General features: G+C 44.8%; 1 protein-coding gene across 3 annotated transcripts in view; it reads left to right on the plus strand.

Annotated features, from left to right (window-relative positions):
- The window catches only part of PIK3CG (phosphatidylinositol-4,5-bisphosphate 3-kinase catalytic subunit gamma), a 60011-nt gene that overhangs the window by 14097 nt on the left and 21017 nt on the right, over positions 1 to 24897 (plus strand). For 2 of the 3 annotated variants that reach the window (XM_068276275.1, XM_068276277.1), the window contains exons 2-4: positions 12840 to 14858; positions 15588 to 15653; positions 23235 to 23460. In XM_068276275.1, coding sequence (XP_068132376.1) covers positions 12840 to 14858; positions 15588 to 15653; positions 23235 to 23460 — 2311 coding nt within the window. Of the gene's footprint in view, positions 1 to 9780; positions 9858 to 12839; positions 14859 to 15587; positions 15654 to 23234; positions 23461 to 24897 lie in introns of those variants that run through there. The other variant, XM_068276276.1, reaches the window with a different exon arrangement.

Below are 24897 nucleotides of genomic sequence, written 5' to 3' on the forward strand. Positions count from 1 at the left end.
ATAAGTAGGCCCTTTAGTGTTAGGGGATAGGATGGGGGAATTAGAGTTATATGGTAAAGTTTAGGAGCCTGGAAGGATTTACCATTTACCAAAAGTGAGCCCACTCCAACTTGAATTATCGCAAATACCTTCTGTGTTAAGAAGGCAAGCTTCTGTTTTGCATTGCATTTTAGTAGGGAGGCCTTTTGGTCTCTTTCAGCCCTTTACACACTCTTAGGAGTTCTGGTTCACCATGAGCTTGCAGGGCAATCTAAATTCTGGGTGTTTCAAGTCCTACCCCATTGAGCCATATTAATCCATGCCATGCACTGATGAGGATCAGAAAATCGGAAACATTCTGTATACATGTTGGATTGGTTTAGCCCTGTAAAATTAACAAGCTGTCACACATCTTTGCATTCCAGTGGTTTTGGAGGTGTGTTTAGCTATCAGGGACAACAAAGCGATGATTTGCATATTCAGCAGTGATGCACTGGGAGACATCTCAGAACTCACTCAAACCTGAATTATTGCAAATACGTTTTGTTTTAAGAAGGCAAACTTCTGTTTTCCACAACTGAAAGAACCACTGTAAAGCAACGCGGAAAAGCCGCCGCTTCTGTTCAGGGCAAGGCGGCTGTTTCCGCAGATGGCATGGCGGAATGCGGAAAAACCGCGCGGCGGTTAGCACGCATGAATCTGGCACTGACAGTTTGTCCCAGCGCGGGGAGCCGCTTGTGCTGGTAGCGGTGCGGCCAACCCTGCGCACGGCTCTGCAGAGACATTGCGAGACTTGGCAGGTGTGGCTGGAGCCAGTAGTCCACCTAAATTCAGAATGACACACGTGCGCGCGGAGAGGCAGAGCCTATATGGCAGCCAGAAAAGGGTCAGCTGACCAAGGTGGTCAACTGACAATTCCACCACTCCTGATTGGTCCAGCACTTAGGGGAGGCGCTGGAGAGCGCTGATGTATATATACTGGATGCTGGTCATTCTTCCAGCGTCTGGCGTTGCGAACACAACGTGGTAGCACTCAGACCTTGTTTGTATCTATGTTCTAGCATAGTTTCCAAAGGTGTTGACGATCAAGGACCTCACACCTTAGCGTTAGGAATTATTGATCTGTATTATTTGTTATGACCTTTTGCCTGCCTGACTATTCCTCTGAACTCTGATTCTGTACCTTGCTATTTCTGATATCCTGTTGCCAAACTCTGCTCGTTCCTGAAATCTGTATCTGTCTCCTGACTCTGTACCTCGTTACTCTGATACCCCGTTGCCGAACCCTGCCCGTCTTTTGGATTACGTTTCTGTCTCCTGCATCTGTACCTTATCTGTCTGTGTGTGTGTTAACGACCTGGCTTGCCCGACCTCGAGAACTGGCCTTACTGTTAGAGGCAGTTCCCAGACCTGATAGTGACACCCCCTCTTTGGTGTCACTTTAGCTCTGTCCTTCCTTCACTCAGCCTGGCTCCTCCCCCGGGAGAGTTTAGGCCATTGGAAGGAACCTACTTCTGTGCAGTACTCTTTACTGCCCCTGCACCTTCTCCTGAGGTGCAGTACCCTAGGTATTATTGTTGCACCTAACACTCACTTGTCATCTCAGGTGTCCAGAGGTTAGTAGATATATCTGATTATCGGTGATACTGCAGATCACCAATAATCGGGTATATTCTGTATTCTCGGTGATACTGCAGTTCACCGGTAATCAGACCCTCTCTGTGTTACACCGATCGTTACAGAACGCCAGACCAAAACAATCTGGACGCACGCACTGACCGTCTGGGCGCACTTGCCACTTCGGTGGATAACATCAACCAAGTGCTGGGTAATCACCCAGCATTAATTGATGCCCTATCAGGGTCTGTTCAAGCCCTCCAGACATCAGTGGATGAGGTGCGATCCCCTCCTAGCGTTGACATACGTATGCCCGTACCCGAAAGATTTTCTGGCCACAGATCTGACTTTCGTAATTTTAGGTGTAGAGTGTTATCCTATTTCGAGTTGAGACCCCGATCTTCAGGAACGGAGGCCCAAAAGGTCACATTTATTAAAACCTTGTTATCTGGCGACTCCCAGACATGGGCATACAGTTTACCCACCGGAGATTTAGCCCTTACCTCTGTGGAGGAATTCTTTAAAGCCATGGCTGTAATTTACGACGATCCGGACCTTGCCTCGACTTCTGAGCGGAAGCTCAAGCTCTCGCCTCAAGGCAAGGGTCCGGTCGAAGATTATGCAGCAGAATTTAGGTGGTGGTCAGTTACAGCTAGGTGGGACACTTATGCCCTATTAGTGTCATACTCACGCTCGTAGCTCCCGGCAGCGGCGTCCTTCCTGTTTCGCGCGCGCGTCTCTGGCGGCAGTTTGAATACTGTGGCTGGGGGCGTGCGTGCGCGTGACCGAACGCGGCTTTACGTACGCATGCGCGGAGCCTTGTGTTCGCGTCTGCGCACGCGTGGCGTGCGTACGTTGGCGCCAATCTGCTGTGGCCACAGTATAAAAGGCCAGTCTTCCCCTGTAACAGGTGCTGTTCGTTCTGACAGCTAGTGTGGTTCCTGCTGACGCTCTGCCTGCTGACCAGCCCTGCTTCTATTACTGATACTCCTGATCTCGACCCGGCCTGCCTGACTACTCCTGTTCTGCTCCCCTTGATACTTACCTCTTGCCTGATACCGGACTCTGCTATTGCCTGCCGCCTGCCCTGACCTGGATTGTGTACTGGACTCTGCTATTGCCTGCCGCCTGCCCTGACTCTGATTGCATACTGGACTCTGCTATTGCCTGCCGCCTGCCCTGACCTGGATTGTATACTGAACTCTGTTATTGCCTGCTGCCTGCCCTGACCTGGATTGTATACTGGACTCTGCTATTGCCTGCCGCCTGCCCTGACTCGGATTGTATACTGGACTCTGCTATCGCCTGCCCTGACTCGGATTGGATACTGGACTCTGCTACTGCCTGCCGCCTGTCCCGACTCGGTGAGTCCCGGATTCTGTCTCCTGAGAACTCCACAGTGAGGTGTCACCGTTCTCTCAACCACCAGCTGAGATTATCCCAGCAGTGACCTGGTGAACACTAAGCAGCGCAGTCTAGCATTCCCTTCGGGGGGTGTTAGTGAAGACCCGTGGGCGCTTAGACTCCACTGCTGGGCAACATCTCCTCCTTCGGTGGAACGGTCAACGGTGTCTGAAGACGTAACAGACGTAACAATTAGATTGTTTCTTGTCAGGGCTGTCTGATGAGGTCTCTGATCTGATGCTAGCTCAGCCTGAGCCCAGAAGAGTCGATGAGGCCATCTCAGCGGCCATTCGAATCGACCGCAGGCTGCGCTATCAAAAACAGACCAGGGGTAGTCACCGTGTTAGAGTGGTCTCTTATGCAGTGACCCCACCTCCTGCTGCCTCGTCTCCTCCCGTCTTGCCTCCACCCGAGCCAATGCAGATTGGTCGGTCTAAGCTGTCCCAGGTGGAGCGAAGACGGAGGATGACTGAACAGCTGTGTCTGTACTGCGCTGAAGGGGGGCATAGAGTACGGAATTGTCCTAATAAGCCGGGAAACACTGCCATCTAGGAGTTGTAGGGGGTAACACCCTAGGCGTATGTCTCTTACCCCAACAGGATAGACGATTACTTCTCCCTTGTACAGTTACATGGGAGGATAAAACCGAGATCACTGAAGCCTTTATTGATTCAGGCTCTGAGGCTAATTTTATGGATTTTGAATATGCTAAGAAATTGGGTATTCCGATCGCCCCGGTAAAACCACCCATTCAGGTTACGGCAGTAGATGATTCCCCTTTGCAGAAAGACCATCCGCTGTCTCGGACACCGGAGGTGGGAGTCACTATAGGAGTACTGCATACAGAGAGACTGCAGGTTTTTGTGTTGCACATGACATCCTCCACTGTCATCTTAGGGATGCCCTGGTTGCACCTTCACTCCCCACAGATTAATTGGGCCACCGGTCAGCTAACGAGTTGGTCAGATCACTGTGTTCAACAGTGCTTAGGGAAGGTGACTTTGGGCCAAACCAAGTTGCATATAGAAGGGGTACCCGAGCAGTATTCGGACTATTCAGATGTGTTTTGTCCCAAGGCTGCTGATAAGTTACCTCCTCATCGCCCTTTCGATTGCCCCATCGATCTCCGGTCTGGTTGTATGCCTCCTCGAGGCCATCTGTACAATTTGTCTGGGCCTGAAAAATTGGCCATGCAGGAGTATATCCGTGAAAATTTGGCCAAGGGTTTTATCCGCCCATCCCGATCGCCGGCCGGGGCAGGCTTCTTTTTTGTAAAGAAAAAGGATGGGGGCTGCGGCCGTGCATTGATTACCGGGGCCTGAATAAAATCACAGTGAAGAATCGCTATCCGTTACCCTTAATAGACGATTTATTCACGCAGGTCACCGACGCTAAGATTTTTTCGAAGTTAGATTTACGAGGGGCATACAACCTGATACGAATAAGAGAGGGCGATGAGTGGAAGACGGCCTTTAACACAACCGACGGGCATTACGAGTACCTAGTGATGCCCTTCGGGTTGTGTAATGCCCCAGCCTTTTTCCAAGAACTCATCAATGAGGTTTTCAGAGAGGTGTTGGGGAGATTCGTTTTAGTTTATCTTGACGATATCCTTATTTTTTCCAACAACCTCTCTGAGCATAGGACCCATGTTAGATTTGTGTTGGACAAACTGAGACAGAACTTGCTTTACGCTAAATTGGAAAAGTGTATATTCGAGGTAACATCTGTCGCTTTTCTAGGGTACATAATTTCCACCACGGGCTTGTCTATGGACCCTGCCAAAGTCTCCGCTGTTCTAGAATGGCCTCAGCCGGTTGGGTTGAAGTCTCTTCAGCGGTTCTTAGGCTTTGCAAATTACTATAGAAGGTTCATAAAGGGGTACTCCACAGTCATTTCACCCCTCACCAGTCTCACAAAAAAGGGGGCGGATACCACTCACTGGTCTCCTAAGGCTTTTCAGACATTTTCTACCTTGAAGGAATTGTTCTGCTCAGCACCCATTCTAAGACACGTGGATACTTCTTTTCCTTTTGTTGTTGAGGTAGACGCCTCAGAGGTCGGAGTGGGGGCTGTGCTGTCTCAGCGGTCAGGCTTGCAGGGTAGATTGCATCCGTGCGCCTATTTTTCTCGTAGGTTCTCCCCAGCAGAGAGAAACTATGATATAGGCAACAGGGAGCTCTTGGCCATTAAATTGGCCTTTGAAGAGTGGCGTCATTGGTTGGAAGGAGCAGAACATACGATCACGGTTTACACTGATCACAAAAATCTGGAATACATCGAGGGGGCTAAAAGGTTAAGCCCTCGTCAGGCTCGATGGTCCCTGTTTTTCTCAAGATTCAGATTTATTATTACGTACACTCCGGGTAGCAAGAATATTAAGGCAGATGCCCTCTCCAGGTGCTTTGAACCAGAGACAGCACAGCCCTCCGTCCCTGAGACCATTATCCCACAAAAATTGGTGCTAGCTACAACTGAAACTTGGGAAGACTGGAAGGAGACTTTAAGTCCCTTGAAGCAGGACATTCCGGAACGGGAAGCCGGATGGGGTTATGTTTATTCCGCTACCATTTCGTCTCCAGGTCTTGGAGATGTTCCATTCGCACAAGAATGCGGGACACCCTGGGGCATCTAGAACGCAAGATCTCATGGCCAGGTGTGCCTGGTGGCCTTCACTGGCAGCGGACTGCAAAGAGTTTGTTAGAGTGTGCGGTTTGTGCAAAAAGTAAGCCCTCCCGGCTGGCACCTGTAGGTACGTTACAGCCTTTGCCCACCCCGAGTGAGCCGTGGACCCACTTGTCCATGGATTTTGTGGGTGAGCTTCCCAGGTCTGAGGGCATGTCGGTCATTTGGGTGGTAGTCGACCGCTTCAGTAAAATGGCCCATTTTGTGCCCTTGAAAGGACTCCCCTCGGCCCAGGAGTTGGCCAACTTGTTCATCATCCACGTTTTTCGGCTGCACGGCATTCCAGAAAACATAGTGTCAGACCGGGGAGTCCAATTCACTTCTAGATTCTGGAGGGCATTTTGTGACCAAATGGGCATGAAGCTGTCATTTTCGTCAGGCTACCACCCACAGACCAATGGTCAGACTGAGAGAATTAATCAGGCATTGGAGCAGTATCTAAGGTGTTACGTTGCTGAGGCGCAGAATGAGTGGGTCAAATTTCTGCCCTTCGCAGAGTTTGCACAAAATAATTTGAAGAGTTCTTCCTCTGGTTTTTCTCCGTTTCAGGTAGTGAATGGGAGATTGCTCAAATTTTCCCCATTGCCAGTTGCCTCCACTCCGTTTCCCACTCTGGAGGCCTGGCAAAAGTCTTTTAACCACCCTGGCGTTCTGATTAAATCGCCAGGGTGGCTGCGGGAGGGTTTTTTTTAAATAAAAAAAAAACTATTTCATGCAGCCAACTGAAAGTTGGCTGCATGAAAGCCCACTAGAGGGCGCTCCGGAGGCGATCTTCCGATCGCCTCCGGCGCCCAGAATAAACAAGGAAGGCCGCAATGAGCGGCCTTCCTTGTTTTGCTTATATCGTCGCCATAGCGACGAGCGGAGTGACGTCATCGACGTCAGCCGACGTCCTGACGTCAGCCGCCTCCGATCCAGCCCTTAGCGCTGGCCGGAACTTTTTGTTCCGGCTACGCTGGGCTCAGGCGGCTGGGGGGACCCTCTTTCGCCGCTGCTCGCGGCGGATCGCCGCAGAGCGGCGGCGATCAGGCAGCACACGCGGCTGGCAAAGTGCCGGCTGCGTGTGCTGCTTTTTATTTGATGAAAATCGGCCCAGCAGGGCCTGAGCGGCGACCTCCGGCGGTGTTGGACGAGCTGAGCTCGTCCAGACCGCTCAGGTGGTTAAAGACATTTGGTGGACCGTGAGAAACAATTTGGAAAAAGCGTTTCAGAGTCAAAAGGGTCAAGCTGACAAGAAACGTTCCTTTGAGTGGAGGTTCCAACCAGGAGACTTGGTTTGGGTGTCCACACGTCACTTGACCCTGAAGCAGCCTTCAGACAAGTTGACATGCAGAATTATTCTGCAATGCAAGTGCTATGGAGTTGGAGTCGAGGCGTTTGACCAGTTTTGGGTACCTGGAGATGGAGTCTGTGGTTTCAATAAACTGAGGAGTCAGTTGGATGATTTTTGTACCAACTCCACAGCCCTGGTAAGTATTAGATTAAGCCGTCGGAAACGAGGGGTTGGATGATTATTTTTTTTAACCATCTCCACAGCCCAGTCCAGTGCAACTGAACACTGTGAACTAGGCCTCCTACAGAATCACTTAGGGGTTTATCAGTTCACTTTGGATCTCTGAATCTGTGCATTTACACTGAAGGATCTGCTCATACTCTTGATGACAGATGCTGTTTTCTAGTGTAGCTCACAATCCTTAAATCTGGGATTATCTCACACTCTAAAATGCATAAGGACCAGCACTAATATGTTAGTACAGCGTCCTGCATCTTTAAACCCACTGTGTGATATGTGAAGCATTGCACAATAACTGTATTGTTCTTCTGAATATCCTCTTTTAGTATCTGTAGAGCTGATCCCATGATCTGATTTCACTGTCAGCTTGTGTGAACAACACAGTCATTACCCAGTTAGTGTGTTTTCATACTCCATAATTTATCTGCACACAAGTAATATTTTAGATCTTGTAGATAAAAAGTAGGGCAATCATATCTTAGTACATTATATTAGCACACTACACCTCGTAATGGTGTTTTGTGAAGAGTTCAGACCACATATTTGTGAAGCTTTCTAGTAAAGTGTGAACACCTAGGATGTGTACAGGTTCCAGCAGCCTGTTTAGTTGAATAACAATGGAAACACTGTTGTTGCTTTAGTTTGGTTGCTAAAGAGGAACAGATAGTAAACAAGTGAACTATGAGATTACAGTGTACTGATATATTATTATTGAAAGATGGATTATGGCTGATTAATCACACCTTGCTCCTTATAATGTACCTTACTGCCTCAACAGCAGCAAAATCTACGACCAAGTTGGTTGTAGATTTTTCAGGGGTGGGTTTGTGGGTTAAGGGACCCCCGTTTAGCCGCAGGATAGCGGCGTTTTAGCAGGGGCACACATGCCCCTGCTGAATATAAGCACTGAAGCGAGATTTATTCTCGCTTCAGTGTCTCTTAAAGGCGCGTACACACGCCGGGCTTTGACAAACTACGGGTCCTCAGAGCTGCCTGCGTGGCGGTCGTTCTGATGACAGTAGCGAGTGAGTACAGGCTTGGCGGATCAGTCTTATCAGTCTGACGACAGCCTGTACTCATGTACAACTGTCGTCAGAACAACCGCCCCGCGGGCAGGTCTGATGACCGGCAGTTTGTAAAAGTCCGGCATGTGTACGCACCTTTACAGGTAGTCCCTGGTTCATGAACGAGATAGGAACTGTAGGTTTGTTCTAAACCTGAATCTGTCCATTAGTTGAAACACTGTCATCTCTGCACCTATGCCTCTTTTATGCCCCTGTGCATCCAGTGTCCCCCTCTATATTACCTCTGTCCCCCTGTGCCTCCAGTGTCCCCCTCTGTGCCATTGCTGCCCCTCCACTGTCTCACCTCTGTCCCCCTGTGCCCACAGTGAACCGCAGCAAAATGTCATTTTACCAGTTAAAAAAACCCCATTATTTTCCTTTGAATTTTTTTTAAAATCGATTTTATCAAAAACTACAAAGTGTTTCTGAAAAACATTTTTTTTTTAACTTTACTTGTTTACGCAGAATCAAATTTCACATTTTTTGGGCCGTTTGTATCAGCCAGTTTTCACAAGTCAGTGACTACTTGTTTTTAAGGCGTACATTTAAAAGAGCCACCAGAAAAAACGGGCATGAGATATTGCTGATAGTAGAAGATCAGTCAATTTAAATGTGTACAAACTTTTAAGTTTATTTTAAAACAAGCTTGGCAACAGCCCTATTGCTATGCTAATGGGATGTGATATGATCAGCTGACATTAAGCAGAAAAAAAAATTCAGTTGGTTAGGCATTGTCAGAATTCAGAACGAAAATGGAAGTTTTTTTATCTACAAATATTGGGGCAGGAGCTACTGATGTTGAGATTTCAAACAATAATTTGCATTTGTGTGTGTGTGTATTGTATATAAATGTTGTGTACACATAGGGCTGGTGCACACCAGAGCGGTTCTGAAACTTTTTTTTAAAACGCTTGCAGGGGGAAAACCACTTGGCTAATGATAGTGAATGGGATGGTGCACACCAGAGCGGTTCTTTTTTTCCTCAAATGCAAACTCGGGGGTTGCAGCAGCATTTTCTAGATTTCTGAGGCGTTTCTGTCTGAATGTTAAAGTATAGGAAAGTGGAAAATGCTAGATCAGAACTGTTTTCCAGGCGTTTTTGTTACAGAAGCTGTTCAGTAACAGCTTTACTGTAACAATATTTGTAATCTGCTACACAAAAATGCTCCAAAAAACGCTAGGTATGTTTAGAAAACATGCCTAGAACCGCTCTGAAATCTGCTTCAAAAACCTCTAGCGTTTTGCAGATCTGCTAGAGGTTTTTGGTGTGCACTGGGCCTTACATCACTGTAACTTGAAACTTCTAGCTTTGAGTTTGATGGTACATCTGATCATCTGATATGCTTCATTCTGTGTCTAAGGGAAGTACACAGTGGTTTTTCTAAATGTGTTGTCAAATGCATAATCAATGTGGTTGAAGCTTCCTTCCTGTTGCCAGAAGCACTTCCTCAGTAACTAGATGTGAAGATGAGAAATAAAACTGAGCAGCTTCAGTGGTTGTGACACTCCTGACAGGCAGCAGTACAGGCAACTTGGAAGCTTTGCAATTCTACACAAATGCATCTTCAGAGGCAGCACAACCTTCAGATTACCTGGTAATTCTCTCTTTATTCTGTCATTCTCTGGGGTTTGCGTACAGTATAATCTCATTATAGTAAACTCTGATAAAGTAATACTTCAGGTATAGTAAACTATATGGCCAGGTCCCAGCCAAGTGCCATGATAAGTATATGGGAGTAACACCTGATATAGTAAACCCAGATATAATAGAACTTCTGTTATAGTAAACCTGTTTTTGGCCCCTGAGGTATTCTGTATCTGGCTATAATAGAAAGTGGGCAGACACATGCATCATACTTCAGTCGGAGACTTGTGAGCCGCAGTCGGTGGGTGGGCTGGCAACCACTTGTAGCCTTCTGGCTATCTGCACCCTACTCTGGGACAAACGTAGATTACCCCAATACCAGCCTGTGAAACCTATGCTTCCTGATTACTGAAGGAATTGTCTATCATCTGTGACTTGCTTGTGCATGGCTGCAATGCAACAGTATCATCCAGCTTGCACAGACATAAGGACAGAGGAGGTCATGATCAGTACTATACATGCATTAACTGGTGAGACCTATGCTTTCTGTGCAAGCTGTTGTGTGATTATTGCATGCAAAGCCCTGCATATTGAGCACTGTGCATGTTGATCTAGCTTAGACATTGTCTGTGCTCACTTATGGACCGAATTAAGATACGGTACTATAGTATACTTTATGTGCTTAAGTATGACAATTTCTGATATAGTCAACTTCTGTTAGAGTAGACTACTTTACCCAGTTCCTTAGCGTTTACTATAAAGGGATTCTACTGTATCAGCTTTTGCACAGTGCAGGGTTTCAGACATCAGGTTATATCCATGCACAGTATAGATTACGGTAAATATTACATGGAACTAGCACATTCCTGTAGTAACGCATTATCACAATGTCTGATAATAGTTTGTTTGCCGTCATAGTTTTCTCTTTTTTTTGTTTGTATGATCACCTCAGTTGTTTTCTTGTCATCTCATTTATCAGTGTGCAGCTCAGTGTCTGTCATATGATTTTATACACTCCTGTTGAGTATGGTAGAAAGTTGATATAGTAAAGAGATTAGAGAGATTGATGTATTAAAAGACAGGTGATTGTTATTGTTGTTATTAGACTGGTTATTGGTGTTATTAGACTGGTTTTTGTTGTTACTAAAGTATTCGTTATTGCATGACTATGCTGTCACCACCCAGCACAATAAACGGAGCTTTTATTGTGAATATTGGTGTGAAAGCAAATATGACCATTAAATATGGCTTAGCTGTTTACACTCCAAGCAAAGCTACATTTTTCTGCTGTGAGTGGAGTTAATAAAATAAAATCTTACCTTACTCGGAATTCTTATTGAGGTTAATCATTATGGCACGGACTGAAAATTTCTGCTTTGAAGGTGAAATGTTCTGTTGGGTGGTTTTCATCCCAGAGAGAATGATTGGTACGTTCTTTTTGTAAATTGGATATTTAGTATTTTACAATCTGTGTAAACATTTCCTCTATTGCTCTGAGCTACCAGAAACAGGACATTTTCATTTGCCTTGCTCACTGAAACTATCTCTTCCGATCAGTATGCAGAAGTAGCTAAGAGCCCCAGTCCAGACACGGATGTTTTCCTGAATATGTCTATTCAGGTACACTGAGTGGCAGAGCTTATGCCTTTGTAGAAGCTCCGTGATTACCTGGTGTTATTTGATTGCTTGTAAAATACCTGTTAAAGAGCCCAGACTCTTCCTGCTCCACACACTGCCTGTGCTGTAGCCTGCAGTCTTCTCAGACAGACTCAGACTGGGCCAGCCTCCCTGAAATGATGGACATGATACAGCTCAGACACCACGAGCAGCAACACCCACAGATCATTAAAGGTTGTTTGAACTGACTTCCCATATTAAGATAAATGTGGGTTTGAGCAGTTCTAATCCCTCTTAAAGCTAGACTGTGTTCTGTTTTCCTTTTTGTCTTAATTTCAGAGTTATGAATTCAGAACTCTAAATGCCTGTGTCTCTATATTCACACTGAGGCTAAAGCATTGTTCCCAAGCTAGAATAAACACAGCAGAGGTGGCTGGTCAGAGCCTCCTCTGCCCAGAATGTAGTGAGTTAAAAGCCACCACACTGTGTTGCTGAAAGATCCAGATCCTTACCCTGCCTGACCCTACCATGTATGAGGGTGGTCATACTGCACTAACCCGAGTATGGATGTGGCTGCACAGTACGAAGCAGGTGTCCTTTAAATTTATTGAGACCCAGTGTAAGTCATATTGTTTCTGTGGGTTATATTCCCTAAACCTTGTTAAACTGAACATCAGTACACATTAGGCTTGATTCACTGAGACAAATAGCATGCCTTATCAGAGTTGACACACTTTATCAGAGATAACACACCTTATCAAAGTTAATGCACTTTATCAGAGTAGCATAGCGAGCACAATGAACCCGCAGGGGCTCAGGGCAGGACATGTGGAGCTCTCGTCATTGCCAATTAGCAGGCATAATTTTGTAGTGCTCTCTATGCTACTCTGATAAGGCATGTTATCTCTGATAAGGCGTGTTATCTCTCATAAGATCTGTTAACTCGGATAAGACGTGCTATTTGTCTTAGTGAATCAAGCCTATTAAGTTTTTCAGGCTCTATGCAAATTACGTAACGTTACGTAGCTTGCCTAACATGCAATATATATGCAACACCTTGCTTCTGTAACAGGCCACTTAGTTGTTGCATATATAGCAGGATTTATGCAAATTATGCAGCGTGTTACATAATATGTGTAAAGCCTGGTAAACATAACATGCACTAACTGCACGTGTTAAATTTAGCAGAGTTTAGTTAATATGTCTTAGATGTCCCCATAAATCAGCTTAGTATTGTCTATTTATTTTCAGACTTTGAAATGAAGTTCATTCAGTCTTATTATTGCTTATGATCAGTTTTTATTACCTGAACATCACAATTGTAGTGTTACCCTCACAGCTATTTGTGCATCTCATGCGTCTTTTCTTTTTACAGCTTGCAGCTGGTATGGCCCTTGACAATTATGACCAACCTGTTGTTCTGAGAGATGAAAATAAACGGAGAAGGGTAAAGATGAGGCCGCACTCAGCAGCAACATCCAGCATGTTCTCTATGGAACTTATACCAATAGAATTTATTCTACCAACCAGCCTTAAAAATAGCAAAGCTCAAGACACGATTCTCCTGGAAGTGGCAGGAAATTGCACAGTTGAGCAGATGAAAGCTCAGGTGTGGATGAATGCAATAGAGAAAAGTCACAACAGTGATTTCTACCACAGACTTGGTCCTGACCAGTTTCTCTTGCAGTATCAAAAAAAGGGTCAGTGGTATGAAATATATGACAAACATCAAGTTATTCAAACATTAGACTGCATAATGTATTGGAAGGTCTTACAGAAAACTGTAGGAAAGATTTATATAATTCAAAAAGAAAAGACCTCAGAAGAAACAATAGACTACCAGAAAAAATTAAATTATCTCATTGGATATGATGTCACCGATGTCAGCAATGTGCATGATGATGAACTAGAATTTACCCGTCGAAGACTGGTCACTCCACGCATGATTGAGCTTGTTAAAAGAGATGCCAGGCTGTATTCCATGGACCCGTGGGTCACATCTAAACCACTTCCAGAGTATCTATCTAAAAAACTTACTTCCAACAATATTTTTATAATTATACACAAGGGCATGACAAGTCATACGATCAGAGTCTCCATTGAGGATACCCCAGATGAAGTACTGCAAAACTTCTTTACAAAAATGGCCAAGAAGAAATCCTTACTCAACATTTCAGAAGAACATAGTGAGCAAGACTTTGTTCTAAGGGTTTGTGGGAGAGATGAATACATGATTGGGAACTCACCTCTGAAAGACTTTCATTACATAAGACAATGTATTAAGAATGGGGATGAGATACATTTTGTTCTTGACATCCCTCCTGATCCTTCAGAAGATACGGTCCAAAAAGAAGAGTGGCCTTTGGTTGATGACTGCACTGGAGTAACAGGTTTTCATGAGCAGCTTACCATTGAGGGAAAAGACCACGAGAAGATATTTACAATTTCACTTTGGGATTGCAATAGAAAATTCAGAGTAAAGATTATTGGCATTGATATTCCAGTTCTGCCTCGAAATACTGAACTTATTGTCTTTGTGGAAGCTAATATTCTGCATGGACAGCAGGTGCTTTCACAGAGGAGAACGACATGCAAGCCATTTACAGAAGAGGTCCTGTGGAACACATGGCTGGAGTTTGATATAAAAATAAAGGACTTGCCTAAAGGCGCGCTTCTGAATTTACAAATATTTTGCTGTAAGGCTCAAACAGCTTCATGCAAAGGAACTTCCCATACATCTGATGCTGCAGGCTCAGATTCAAAATGTAAGAACCAGCTTCTTTACTATGTAAACCTGTTATTAATTGATCACAGATTCTTGCTAAGGCAAGGAGAATTTGTCCTTCACATGTGGAGAATACCTGGTAAAGGGGAAGAACAAGGGAGCATTAATGCAGATAAACTTACATCTGCAACTAACCCGGATAAAGATACGTCAATGGCCATTTCTTTAAGTCTGGATAAGTACTGCCATCCAGTAGCACTGCCTAAGCACAAGTCTGTGTCTGATCCTGAGCTTGACAGGGCAAGGACTGAAATGCCCAATCAGCTACGGAAGCAGCTTGAAGAAATCATATCCACCGATCCTTTGCATCCTCTAACTCCAGAGGACCAAGAACTCTTGTGGCATTTTCGATATGAAGTTATGAAGCACCCAGAGGCTTATCCTAAGCTTCTTAATTCGGTAAAGTGGGGTGACCAAGATATGGTTAACAAGACATATCAGCTACTCAATAAAAGAGAAGCATGGGATGACTGCTGTTTAGATGTTGGCTTAACAATTCAACTGCTTGACTGCAACTTTTCTGATGAAAACGTACGAGCATTGGCCGTACAGAAACTGGAAAGTCTGCAGGATGATGATGTTCTTCATTACCTTTTGCAGTTGGTACAGGTAATACACACTTTACATAGCAACACACCTAGTTCCTCTATTCCAAATGTTATTTGCATAAGTACAATGAGTCAAAAGTAATTTATCTAAGTATTTGTTTTCTCATATTACAAGTTTCTTTATTAGTACTGCCTTTGTTTGCTACTTTGCATGTATCCCTTGTTTTGAAGGAGATCTATTAATGAAGAACTCTAATGACCAACGTTTGCCAAGGTGAGCAGAGGTGATTGCAGGTATTTATTTCATAAATACCTGTCTAGTGGTAGTCACAAAAACAACAAGAGAAGAGACAGCCCCCTGGACATTACATGGATACATGCCACCTCCATGTTGTGGTTTCAGGCAGGTCCATTTGATCAGAAATGGACTTCTGTGGGAGTATTGAGATATTTGAGTAAACACCGCTACATGTAAAGTGTAATTTGCCCATGTGAAACTATTGGGAGGGGGAGGAGCAATTTCTTCAAAGGAATGACTCCTGCGACTGCTGTTGGACAGATACCGCATATGTGTATCACATACTTGAACTCCGTTTCACTCTAGCTGTTGAATAGCAGTGGTTGTTAGCACTCTTTTATGTAGACACCCCAGCTTGTTTATTCTGCCATTTCCAGCAGAATGATCAAGTCAATGAACAGATTTTAAGCCCATTATCACTTATTCAGAAAATAGGCTGATATACAAATATTATACTGTTTTATTAATTTTCATATTTTCTTTCATTTGTAGGCTGTTAAGTTTGAGCCATACCATGACAGCGCTTTATCAAGGTTCTTGTTGAAACGTGCATTGAGGGTAAGTGATGGATATTAATGTTATCATTTTTATTATATTTGCACAAACAGGCTTTAATGCATCAAAACGTCCCACTAGCAGCACTTTCATTGTGTTTTCTGATCGCCAGCACTAGGACAGTGGAACCCTATAGGGGTGATTCCACTACAGCGTGGTTTGTAATAAAGAAGAACTTTAACCGTGAATGGAACTTCATTCCAATCAGTAGCCGATACCCCTTTACCACAAGAAATCTTAACCTTTTCTCGAATAGATCATCAGGGGCGTCTGTATGGCTGATATTGTGGTGATAACCTTCCCATAATTTCCTGTCTGTGAACCGTGTTGCATTATGGTAAAGAACGGCTTTTTCCAACTGCCAAGGAAGCAGTATCTCACTCTGAGCATATATTAAAAAACAATTTTTGTTATCCTATCACATTGTTGGCTCTGCCTGTTCAGTAAGCCAGCACTAATTCAGTAGGAGACCTTTGGCAAGTCTCCCTTATACTGCTACTGCCAATAGAGCGCGCCCTAGTGGCTGCTGCTCTGCTCTGGCGCTTTGAGTCCGCAAGGAGAAAAGCGCAATATAAATGTTATTTGTCTTGTCTTGTCTTGTTAGTGGGTGTGTTTATAGATAATGGCGTGGACCCAGCCCAGCCCCAGGACCACCTAACGCTGATATAAGGTCATGGGGGCGGTGATTGCAGGAGATCGCGCTGGCCGATGCGTGCGCATCTCTGCTCCGTCTTCAGTCTCCCAGCGGCGATGGGAGACCGTTAGACGCGAAGCCGCCGTCTTTTATCACTATACAGCTCTGCAATCTAAGGCAGCACTCTACTGGAGAGCAATCAGCTCCCATTGGCTGAAGCCTATGACAGCCGATCGCTGGCTAGGGGAGGGAGGAAGAGGGAATTATAAAAACAAAACCAGTATATTTATTACAAAAATATTCAAATATTTATAAAAAAAAATAAACAAACACTCCTGTGAGCCATCACAGCCCACCAACAGAAAGCTCTGTTGGTGGGCAGAAAAAAAAAGTGGTTAAATGTTATTTTAGTGGGCAATGACACAGGGTGAAAAACTGCTCACTGAATTGGGAGCCAGGCTCCGTAAATTGATAACTTTGTAGAAGAAATGTTTTTTGTATATCCAGGCAATAGAGAGAGGTGTGTAATGTTTATATATGGTCTGGCACCTCCTTTCTGTGAATGTATTTATGCTGACCTCTACGGTACATCTCATATTTCTCTTCTGAACTACCTCTATATCACCCCTCACATATATTCTATTTCATCTTAAAACTGTGTAAATATATTTCAGTATTTGACCTAAGCCTCTGGATTAGTGTTGTTTCTTTAAAGGACAACTGTAACAAGAGGGATATGGAGGCTGCCATATTATTTCCTTTAAGCAATACTAGTTGCCTGGCTATCCTGCGGATCCTCTGCCTCTAATACTTTCAGCCATAGACTCTGAACAAGCAGGCAGCAGATCAGGTGTTTCTGACATTATTGTGAGCTTTGCCTGGATTAGCTGCTGTCAGAGTCCGCTCTGCTGGCCTTGATTCCCTGGACAGTTTTGTTTTCTATGCAGGTTACATAGTGCAGTCCAGGGAAAAGAGGCCTTTCTGTCAGTTTGCAAGGCTGACTGATTTGCATCTACTTATCTTGCAAGCTGCTTGTCTGCTTCCTTTGAAGGTCTCCAGTATAAATGTCACTTCCTCCCAGAATTCCTTGCTCAACATGGTTTCTGTTTGGTGAGATTACCTTGGAGCCTCAGCCTCTTTTGTATCTTGTTGCGAATATTCTAGTGTAGTTAATTCTGGGGGAGTGCAGTTTGCACTCCTTTTAGTGCAGTTAGGTTCTGTATTATTTGTACAGTTTATTCCTGTTTTTGTCTTGTCCTGTCCTTGCGATTGTACTGTCACCTGCGGTGGCTGACAGTGAATCGTTCGGTCTTGCTCCTAGATCGCATTCACCCTAGTGTTAGAGGCGGTGGGTCTCCCTTGTCTGACTCTTGGAGTATAACCTTAGCTGCGGTTGCTACTGGTTACTCCTTCTGTCTGTCTTGTCTGTAACGAACGCTTGCTGTTGTCTGGTGTGAGGCAACCGATTAGCAAGCATTCGCGTTATTTGTTTGTTTTCATTCTCCGTGTTCATTCGTTAGTCAGGGTTGGTACGTTTTGCCACTGTTGTGCTTAACGTGCGGTGGCCGTGCCGTTAACGCGCTTGTCTCTGTTGCGCATATCGTGCAGGGACCGCGTTTAGCTAGTTCATTTGTTATTTTCCTTGGTGTTCAGATTGTGGTTTTTTGCTGTGTCTTCCTTACTCAGTTCACGCTCTGTCTTTGCTCAGTCTTGTGTTGCTGATAGCAATCGCCTCTCTTGCGATTAGCTTTCTTACTCTGGTCTGTTCTGATGTGTTATGTCTACCGTCGCTGGGTGGCGACTAGATTGGTAGACATTCACATAGTCTGTCTCTGTTCTTGCTTTCTTCTGAGTTGCTACTTTGTTGCCCAGTCTTGCTCAATCGTACAATTTAAATCTGGCATCTGTGGCTGTACAGAGGACTTATCCCTCTGTACTCCACAGCTCCATCTGCTGGTTGGAATTCTCCTCTACAAATCTATACTGGGTACTTTGCTTCTGTGACTGTGGCGATTTCCTTCTGCTTCAGAGCACGTAGTGCGCGCTGACTGGAAATCACCCGCAGATCATTACAGCTGCATGCTTGTTTCAGGTGTTATTCTGCAGCCAAATATATCAGCAGGGCAGCCAGGCAATTGGTATTATTTAAAAGGAAATAAATATGGCAGCCTCCATATACTTCTCAATTAAGTTGTCCTTTAAACGTTGTACATAACGTGATGTACATTCCTGACACAATGAAACAGAAGTATAGTTATAAAACAATGTGTAATGTCACAGGAGCTCATAGGAACAAAAAAGACGAGTAAACCTAATGCTACATACATTGCTAAACATCTTTCATGTGAGAGAATCCATGTTTCAGTATAGTGAAGACAGTAGGTAAGAAGTGCTTCTTACCAATAAATGTTTTTCATCTTACCTACCGAGTGAAGTGTTTTGTCATAAGGTAGGCGATTTATGTTCTCTACCATACACTTGTTTTGATACAGTACTACAGAACAAACAACAAGGGCGCCTCCTACTGTCTTCACAATTGATGCATAGCATCCCACATAGTGGGAGTGTTATTTTCTGCCACAATTTTGTGGCAAAAAAGTTTTTTTCCAAAGGAGCTGCGACCATCCATAGAAAACACCGAGTGGGGACGGGACTTCCCCACATGCCTATTTGAGTGGTTGTCTACCAGCAACCCACACTTGTAAGTAGTATTTTTATTTACACCTAGACCGTCTTACAAGGATAATACACTATAGGGGCTCCCGGTGTCTCTGTGTTTTTTTTTCGTTTTTATCTACCACAGTTCTCATGTTTCAGTATATGTATCCATTACATGGATTTCCATTATAGGTACACACTAGTAAAGTATAACATTTAATAGAAAAGATGCATAAGAGATACACAGCCCTTCGTTTGCCACTTCCTTGTGTTCCTGCTTCCCTTTCCTTTATTACACACTGCTCTGCAACACCTGAGCAACATATCTGTACAGTGCTTGCTCCCCACAGTGTCTTCGTAAAAATGAGTCAGTGATCGTTAAGGGTGACCCTGATCTAGCATGTGTACAAGCGTTTAGTGAAAACACATAACAGTGCCTCACCCTTCTGACTGACAAGTGTTTGCAGCCTCCCTCAAAGGCTGTGATATAGCACTGTTACTGTAAATGTCGCAAGTCAGGTGTACTTTCGCATATGATTGATTTATTTTACTCTTTAACCAAACATCTGTACTACATTCAACACAGCTATCCTTAAAGTGTACCCAAGGTGACGTGTGACATAATGAGATAAAAGTGTATGTACAGTGCAAAACATATAAATAACCAGTCTGTTTTACTTGTTGTATTTTGCTGCCTGAAAGAGTTAATTTTTAGACATGGAAGTGACAGCTTCTGTCTTTTTGGGTACCTTGTTGGGAATATAGTAAACCTCATTGATAAACCGATTACAGCCATAAACGTTTACCTGGCAGAATACAACTTCTGAGAGCAGAAGGAAATAAAATAAAAAGTCAATAGTTAATGTAATTTTACTCTTAGACACGTAATAGACTGCCAGTGATCAGGGGCAACAAAACATTCAATCTACTTTGTAAATGTTTAAATATAAAATTAAACCATGGGATATCTGAACAAGGTCATGTTTTTGTTTTTTTTTGGGGGGGGGGTAGGAGGATTAAATAATTGCCATCTAAATTGATTGTGACTATGGTTTCGGGTAACAGTTGTAAAAGTGATTGCTGTACATACACACCACTCAGCTACAGCCACTGAGCCAACAAGCAGCTTGTATTCTTGAATTGACGAGTTCGGGATGAATGATAAGAGGACAACCAGAAGAAACCAAATAATTGTGGGCGTTTATTTTGTACGATTGGTGATCTGGCATGGCAGATCACCAAACAACATTATGCACACCTATATATTTACAAGCCAGACAGGGCCGGATTTACCATAAGGCACTGTAGGCACGTGCCTACAGGCGCCTAAAAGGTCAGAGGCGGCTCCCCTAATGTCCCCCAATATGCACAGGGAATGTGGGGAGCGCGGTGTGACTCTTCCTGCCCCAGCCCGTTCGCTGTTCTCCCGCCCGCTCGCTCTCCCGCCCGCTCCGTGTGATCTGTCAGCGGCCGCATGGGAGCACAATGTAAATCATGCCTGCCCTGGTCCGCTCTCTCTCTCTCCTGCCCGCTTTCAGTGCGATTGGGTCTCAAATAGCAGCAAAATTCACGAATGTCCGCGGCGGCCGCTGATTTGCACTTGGACTCAGTGCACTGCACAGTGTGCGTGTGCATGGGGCGGGCGGGGGGAGCACACGCTGGCCGCTAGTCGCTAGTGTAAAAAAAACTTGCGTGATGCCGGCAATCGCAGGCATGGGAAGGGGGAAGCACGCGCTCGCCGATAGTTTAATAACTTTTCTTCTGCCGGTGTTCCGACGTGTGGGGAAGCAGCTGCCTTCTCCTGGACTCGGAAGGCTTGTAACATCCGTCCTAGTGCTGCAGCCCCAGCTGGAAAGAGGGCTTGTCGTGACAGAGTGACACCTGCGATACAAGTTTGTAGTGATGCATTTATTTGTATTGTTTTTTTCATTGTTTTCTCCTTACTATCTGCTTGAATGTGTGTGTGTGCTGTCAGTACATGTGTCTGTACATGTGTGTCTGTGTGTGTACATGTGTGTGCATGTGTGTCTGTGTGTGTGCATGAGTGTCTGTACATGTGTGTCTGTGTGTGTACATGTGTGTGCATGTGTGTCTGTGTGTGTGCATGAGTGTCTGTACATGTGTCTGTACATGTGTGTGCATGTGTGTCTGTGTGTGTGCACGGAGCCACCAATAAATCTTTTAAAACAATATTTATAGTTTTAGGAGTACGTAGTAATTTTAAAATGATATTTATCGTTCGTCGGACCCCTGCCCCCCATGTTCTGCTGTGTCCCCTGGTTACCGTCTTCTGCCTCCTCCCCCCTTCCCTCGCATGTCTAATTTTAATATAATCCTACACAAGCAGATCTTATGAGCAGCTGGTGGATGTATCTGCACGCTGGAGACTTCCTGATCCACCAATCACGGGGGGGCTGCGTGGAGTGTTGTTCCAGAACCGCCAATCACTGCTACTGATTTTTCTGCTCCATCTGCTAATTGGTCCCAATGCCCCCGCCTCCGAGACCATCACGTCCAATTAGCAGACGGAGCAGAGAAATGAGTAGCGTTGATTGGCGGTTGGGGTAGCGCCCGCGTGATTGGTGGATCAGGAAGTCTCCAGCGTGCAAATACATCCACCAGCTGCTCGTAAGATCTGCTCGTGTAGGATTGTTGTAGGATTACACTTCAGGCCGGGGCAGGGGATATACACTGGGGGACATTGGGGGCAGGGGTTGTCAGAGGACGATCACCGGGGACACAGCTGGACATTGGGGTCAGAGGAACGATAAATAACTTTTTAAAGTTGCTACATATACCTAAAACATAAATATCGTTTGACCTGCGCCATAATTTACTGGATCTGCATGTGCGCCATAATGTAACGCTTAAAAACAGTAAACATCGTTTACTATTGATTTGAATGGCGGTGCCATAATGGTCCAGTGGAGCTGTGCGCCATTTTTTCCTGCCCCGGTCTGTGCATGTATGTCTGTGTGTGTGTGGGGGGGGCGGGGAGGTATAGCCTAGGCCTGGGGCTAACTTAGTGCCCTAAGAGAGAAAGGGTGTTCGAAGGAGGTAGGCTTTATGGGGGGGTTCTTGTCTAGGGTATTGGGTTTATACAGGGTGGCACTGGCATGCAAAAGATCCTGCTACCTGCCACGAGAATGGTAGTATCTTGCTTCATTCCTGCTGTGTCTCTGGTTATATTAAAGCCTGTGTCACTACAGAGGGCACTCACAGCAGGGATAAAGCAAGAGGTACACAAGGACAGGCTGGCTGGCGTTTGCATGTATACTTGTGCTCATGACAGGCAGCTGGGCCTGTACTTTAACAGGCAGGGGAGAGGGATACTGCCTAGGCCACAGTAAAGCTTTATAAGGCGCAGGTATCATCTAGGCCCCAGGCAGACAATGGTGTAACCATTACCTCCACTAGTCCTGTGACTGCAGTGAGGCCTGAAGACTAAGATGGCCCACCTCTCTCCCCCCATCCAAATTCAGAACAGCGGAGAATAAATACCAACTTCAGCTCTGGGTCCTCTTGTCTTCTTCACTGCTGCCATTCATGCTGCTGCATTCCTCCATTGGGGTTTGAAATGCATGTCATGTGACATCGGGAGCCTATGTAGAAACATTGCTGCATGCTGAATGGCTGCAGTGAATAGGAGACCAGAGTAAGCAGACTTTGAGTAGGTATTTGTGCTCCGCCACTCTGCTGTTTGGATGGGATGGAAGAGGTGACACCCCCTCCCTTTTTCCACCGTAGTGCCTGGGGATTACATCTTATACTGACCATGCAGGGCAAACTGGGCAGCAACCACCTACTACTACTAATTGTGTGTCACCTAACTGTTATTACCTGCTTAGTACTAAATATCTACCATTCACTGTCTGCCTTGGTATTAACTGGTTGTTGTTGGAAATGTTGGCCTATACAGTATTTTGTCAATTGTGTGTGTCATTAGTAATATCTGCATATTGTTGGTATTCTTGTCTTTGGCAATATCTGCATTACCTTGTGTGGTTTTATTTCATAAGGGATGGGGGGACGACTGGGTGAGGGTGTGGCCTGTGCTAAGGGGCGGAGTTTAGGGCGCCAGAACTTCTGTGCCTATAGGCTCATGAGCTTTAAATCCGGCCCTGAAGCCAGATGATCAGGCCTGACCCCCTCAAGGAACAAAAATCTAGCCTCTGCATAGTGTATGTAGCTTTGGTCTCTTTTTATGTGAGACCATCACTGTGTAATTTCCTGTTACAATATCCTTCTTTTAGAAATGTTTTGTCAAATTTCAACATTGTTTTGCTTTGCAGAGCAAAAGAATTGGGCACTTCCTGTTCTGGTTTCTGAGAAGTGAAATTGCGCAGTCAATGCATTATCAGCAACGATTTGCAGTAATCCTGGAGGCTTATCTGAGAGGCTGCGGCACTGCCATGTTACAGGACTTCACAAAGCAGGTTCAGGTCACTGAGGTTCTGCACAAAGTCACCATGGAAATCAAAAGTGTGTCAGCAGAGAAGTACGATGTAACCTCACAAGGTATGATGCAGTGTCTGGTCTCTTAGCAGACAGAGCTGTACAAAGTTAGAACTCCATAAAACTTCTGCTATTCAAAGTGCAGAATGAATAGCCTGCTGCCTACTAGTTAAACTATGTCTCTCATCAATCGCAGAAATAGGAGAGAATTGTATTTCATTCAGTTTGTGTGGCTTTTCATGTTTCTTGGTGGCATCTGTGTTAAAGAGAAACCGTAAGCAAGAATTGAACTTAATCCCAATCAGTAGCTGATACCCCCCTTTCCCATGAGAAATCTTTTCCTTTTCACAAATGGATCATCAGGGGGCTTTTTATGGCTGATATTGTGGTGAAACCCCTCCTACAGTGTGATTTCAGGACCATGGTTCTGACCTCACACTGTGGCAGCCTTGTTGCATTATGGGAAATAACAGCTGTTTACAACGGCCAAAAAAGCAAGCAGCATCTCCTTCCACTGACATCACCTGCGAGCAGTAAAAATGTCACCATGTGATAAATGTCAGAATGTAAATTAGGGAGAGGAAAGATTTTACAATGGGAAGACAATGACTTAATCAGTTATACATAATTATTGTTAAAATGAAGCACTATTTATTACATTATATTCACTGCAGTTCCTCTTTAAAATGAATTGCATGATACATTTTTAAACAACATAAAAAGAGGATGAAAAACAACCCTTGTAAATTTCTGGCATAATCATGTACACCATCATTTTACAAGCTTTGTCAGACCTTACCTGCCAGCGCTGAACAAACAGGTTTTCATCAACTTCCTTGAAATAAAACAAGGCTATTACAGATGAAAATACTGGAAGGAAATGCTGCCAAATTTTCAGAAAAAGAGTATTGTATTATTTTCATAATTAGTACTATGTGCAGACAGAAGTACTTTACAGAGCCTGCTGAACAACTCATATCACTTGCAATCATGAAAGGGAAAAGAGTGCCTAGAATATGCACTTACCTCATTAGAGTGAAGCCTCTGGATGATTCCCCCATCACCGTCGCCTCCATTGATCCAGAGCTGAAAGCACCCAAACCTTTTTTTCATCCGTCTTTTTCCACCGAGTCTGAGTAGCTCCGTGCTACTGGGCAGGCGTGAGGTTTCTTGTGCAGTGCGGCCTTGTTTGTTCACGAATGGGAATGTAGCTATGCGCAGTCTTGGACACTTTGCGCCTGCGTAGTAGCACGGAGCTACTTAGACGCAGTAAAAAACTGAGCCCGAGCGGCTCCGCGTTATTGCACAGGCGCGAGGCATCCTGCACAATACAGCTGCACTCATTCATGGATAGGAGGGCAGCCCTGAACTACCAGGGGGTCCTGGCATCCAGAGGTGGTCTGGAGGATACAGAAGCTTCCCTCTACTGTGGTAATTATCTGACTTCTCCTTTTTTTAACTTACAGTTTACTTTAAAGGGACTTACAGTCTAATGTCTCA

Source organism: Hyperolius riggenbachi, chromosome 3 (genome assembly GCF_040937935.1).
Source record: "Hyperolius riggenbachi isolate aHypRig1 chromosome 3, aHypRig1.pri, whole genome shotgun sequence".
Taxonomy (NCBI): domain Eukaryota; kingdom Metazoa; phylum Chordata; class Amphibia; order Anura; family Hyperoliidae; genus Hyperolius; species Hyperolius riggenbachi.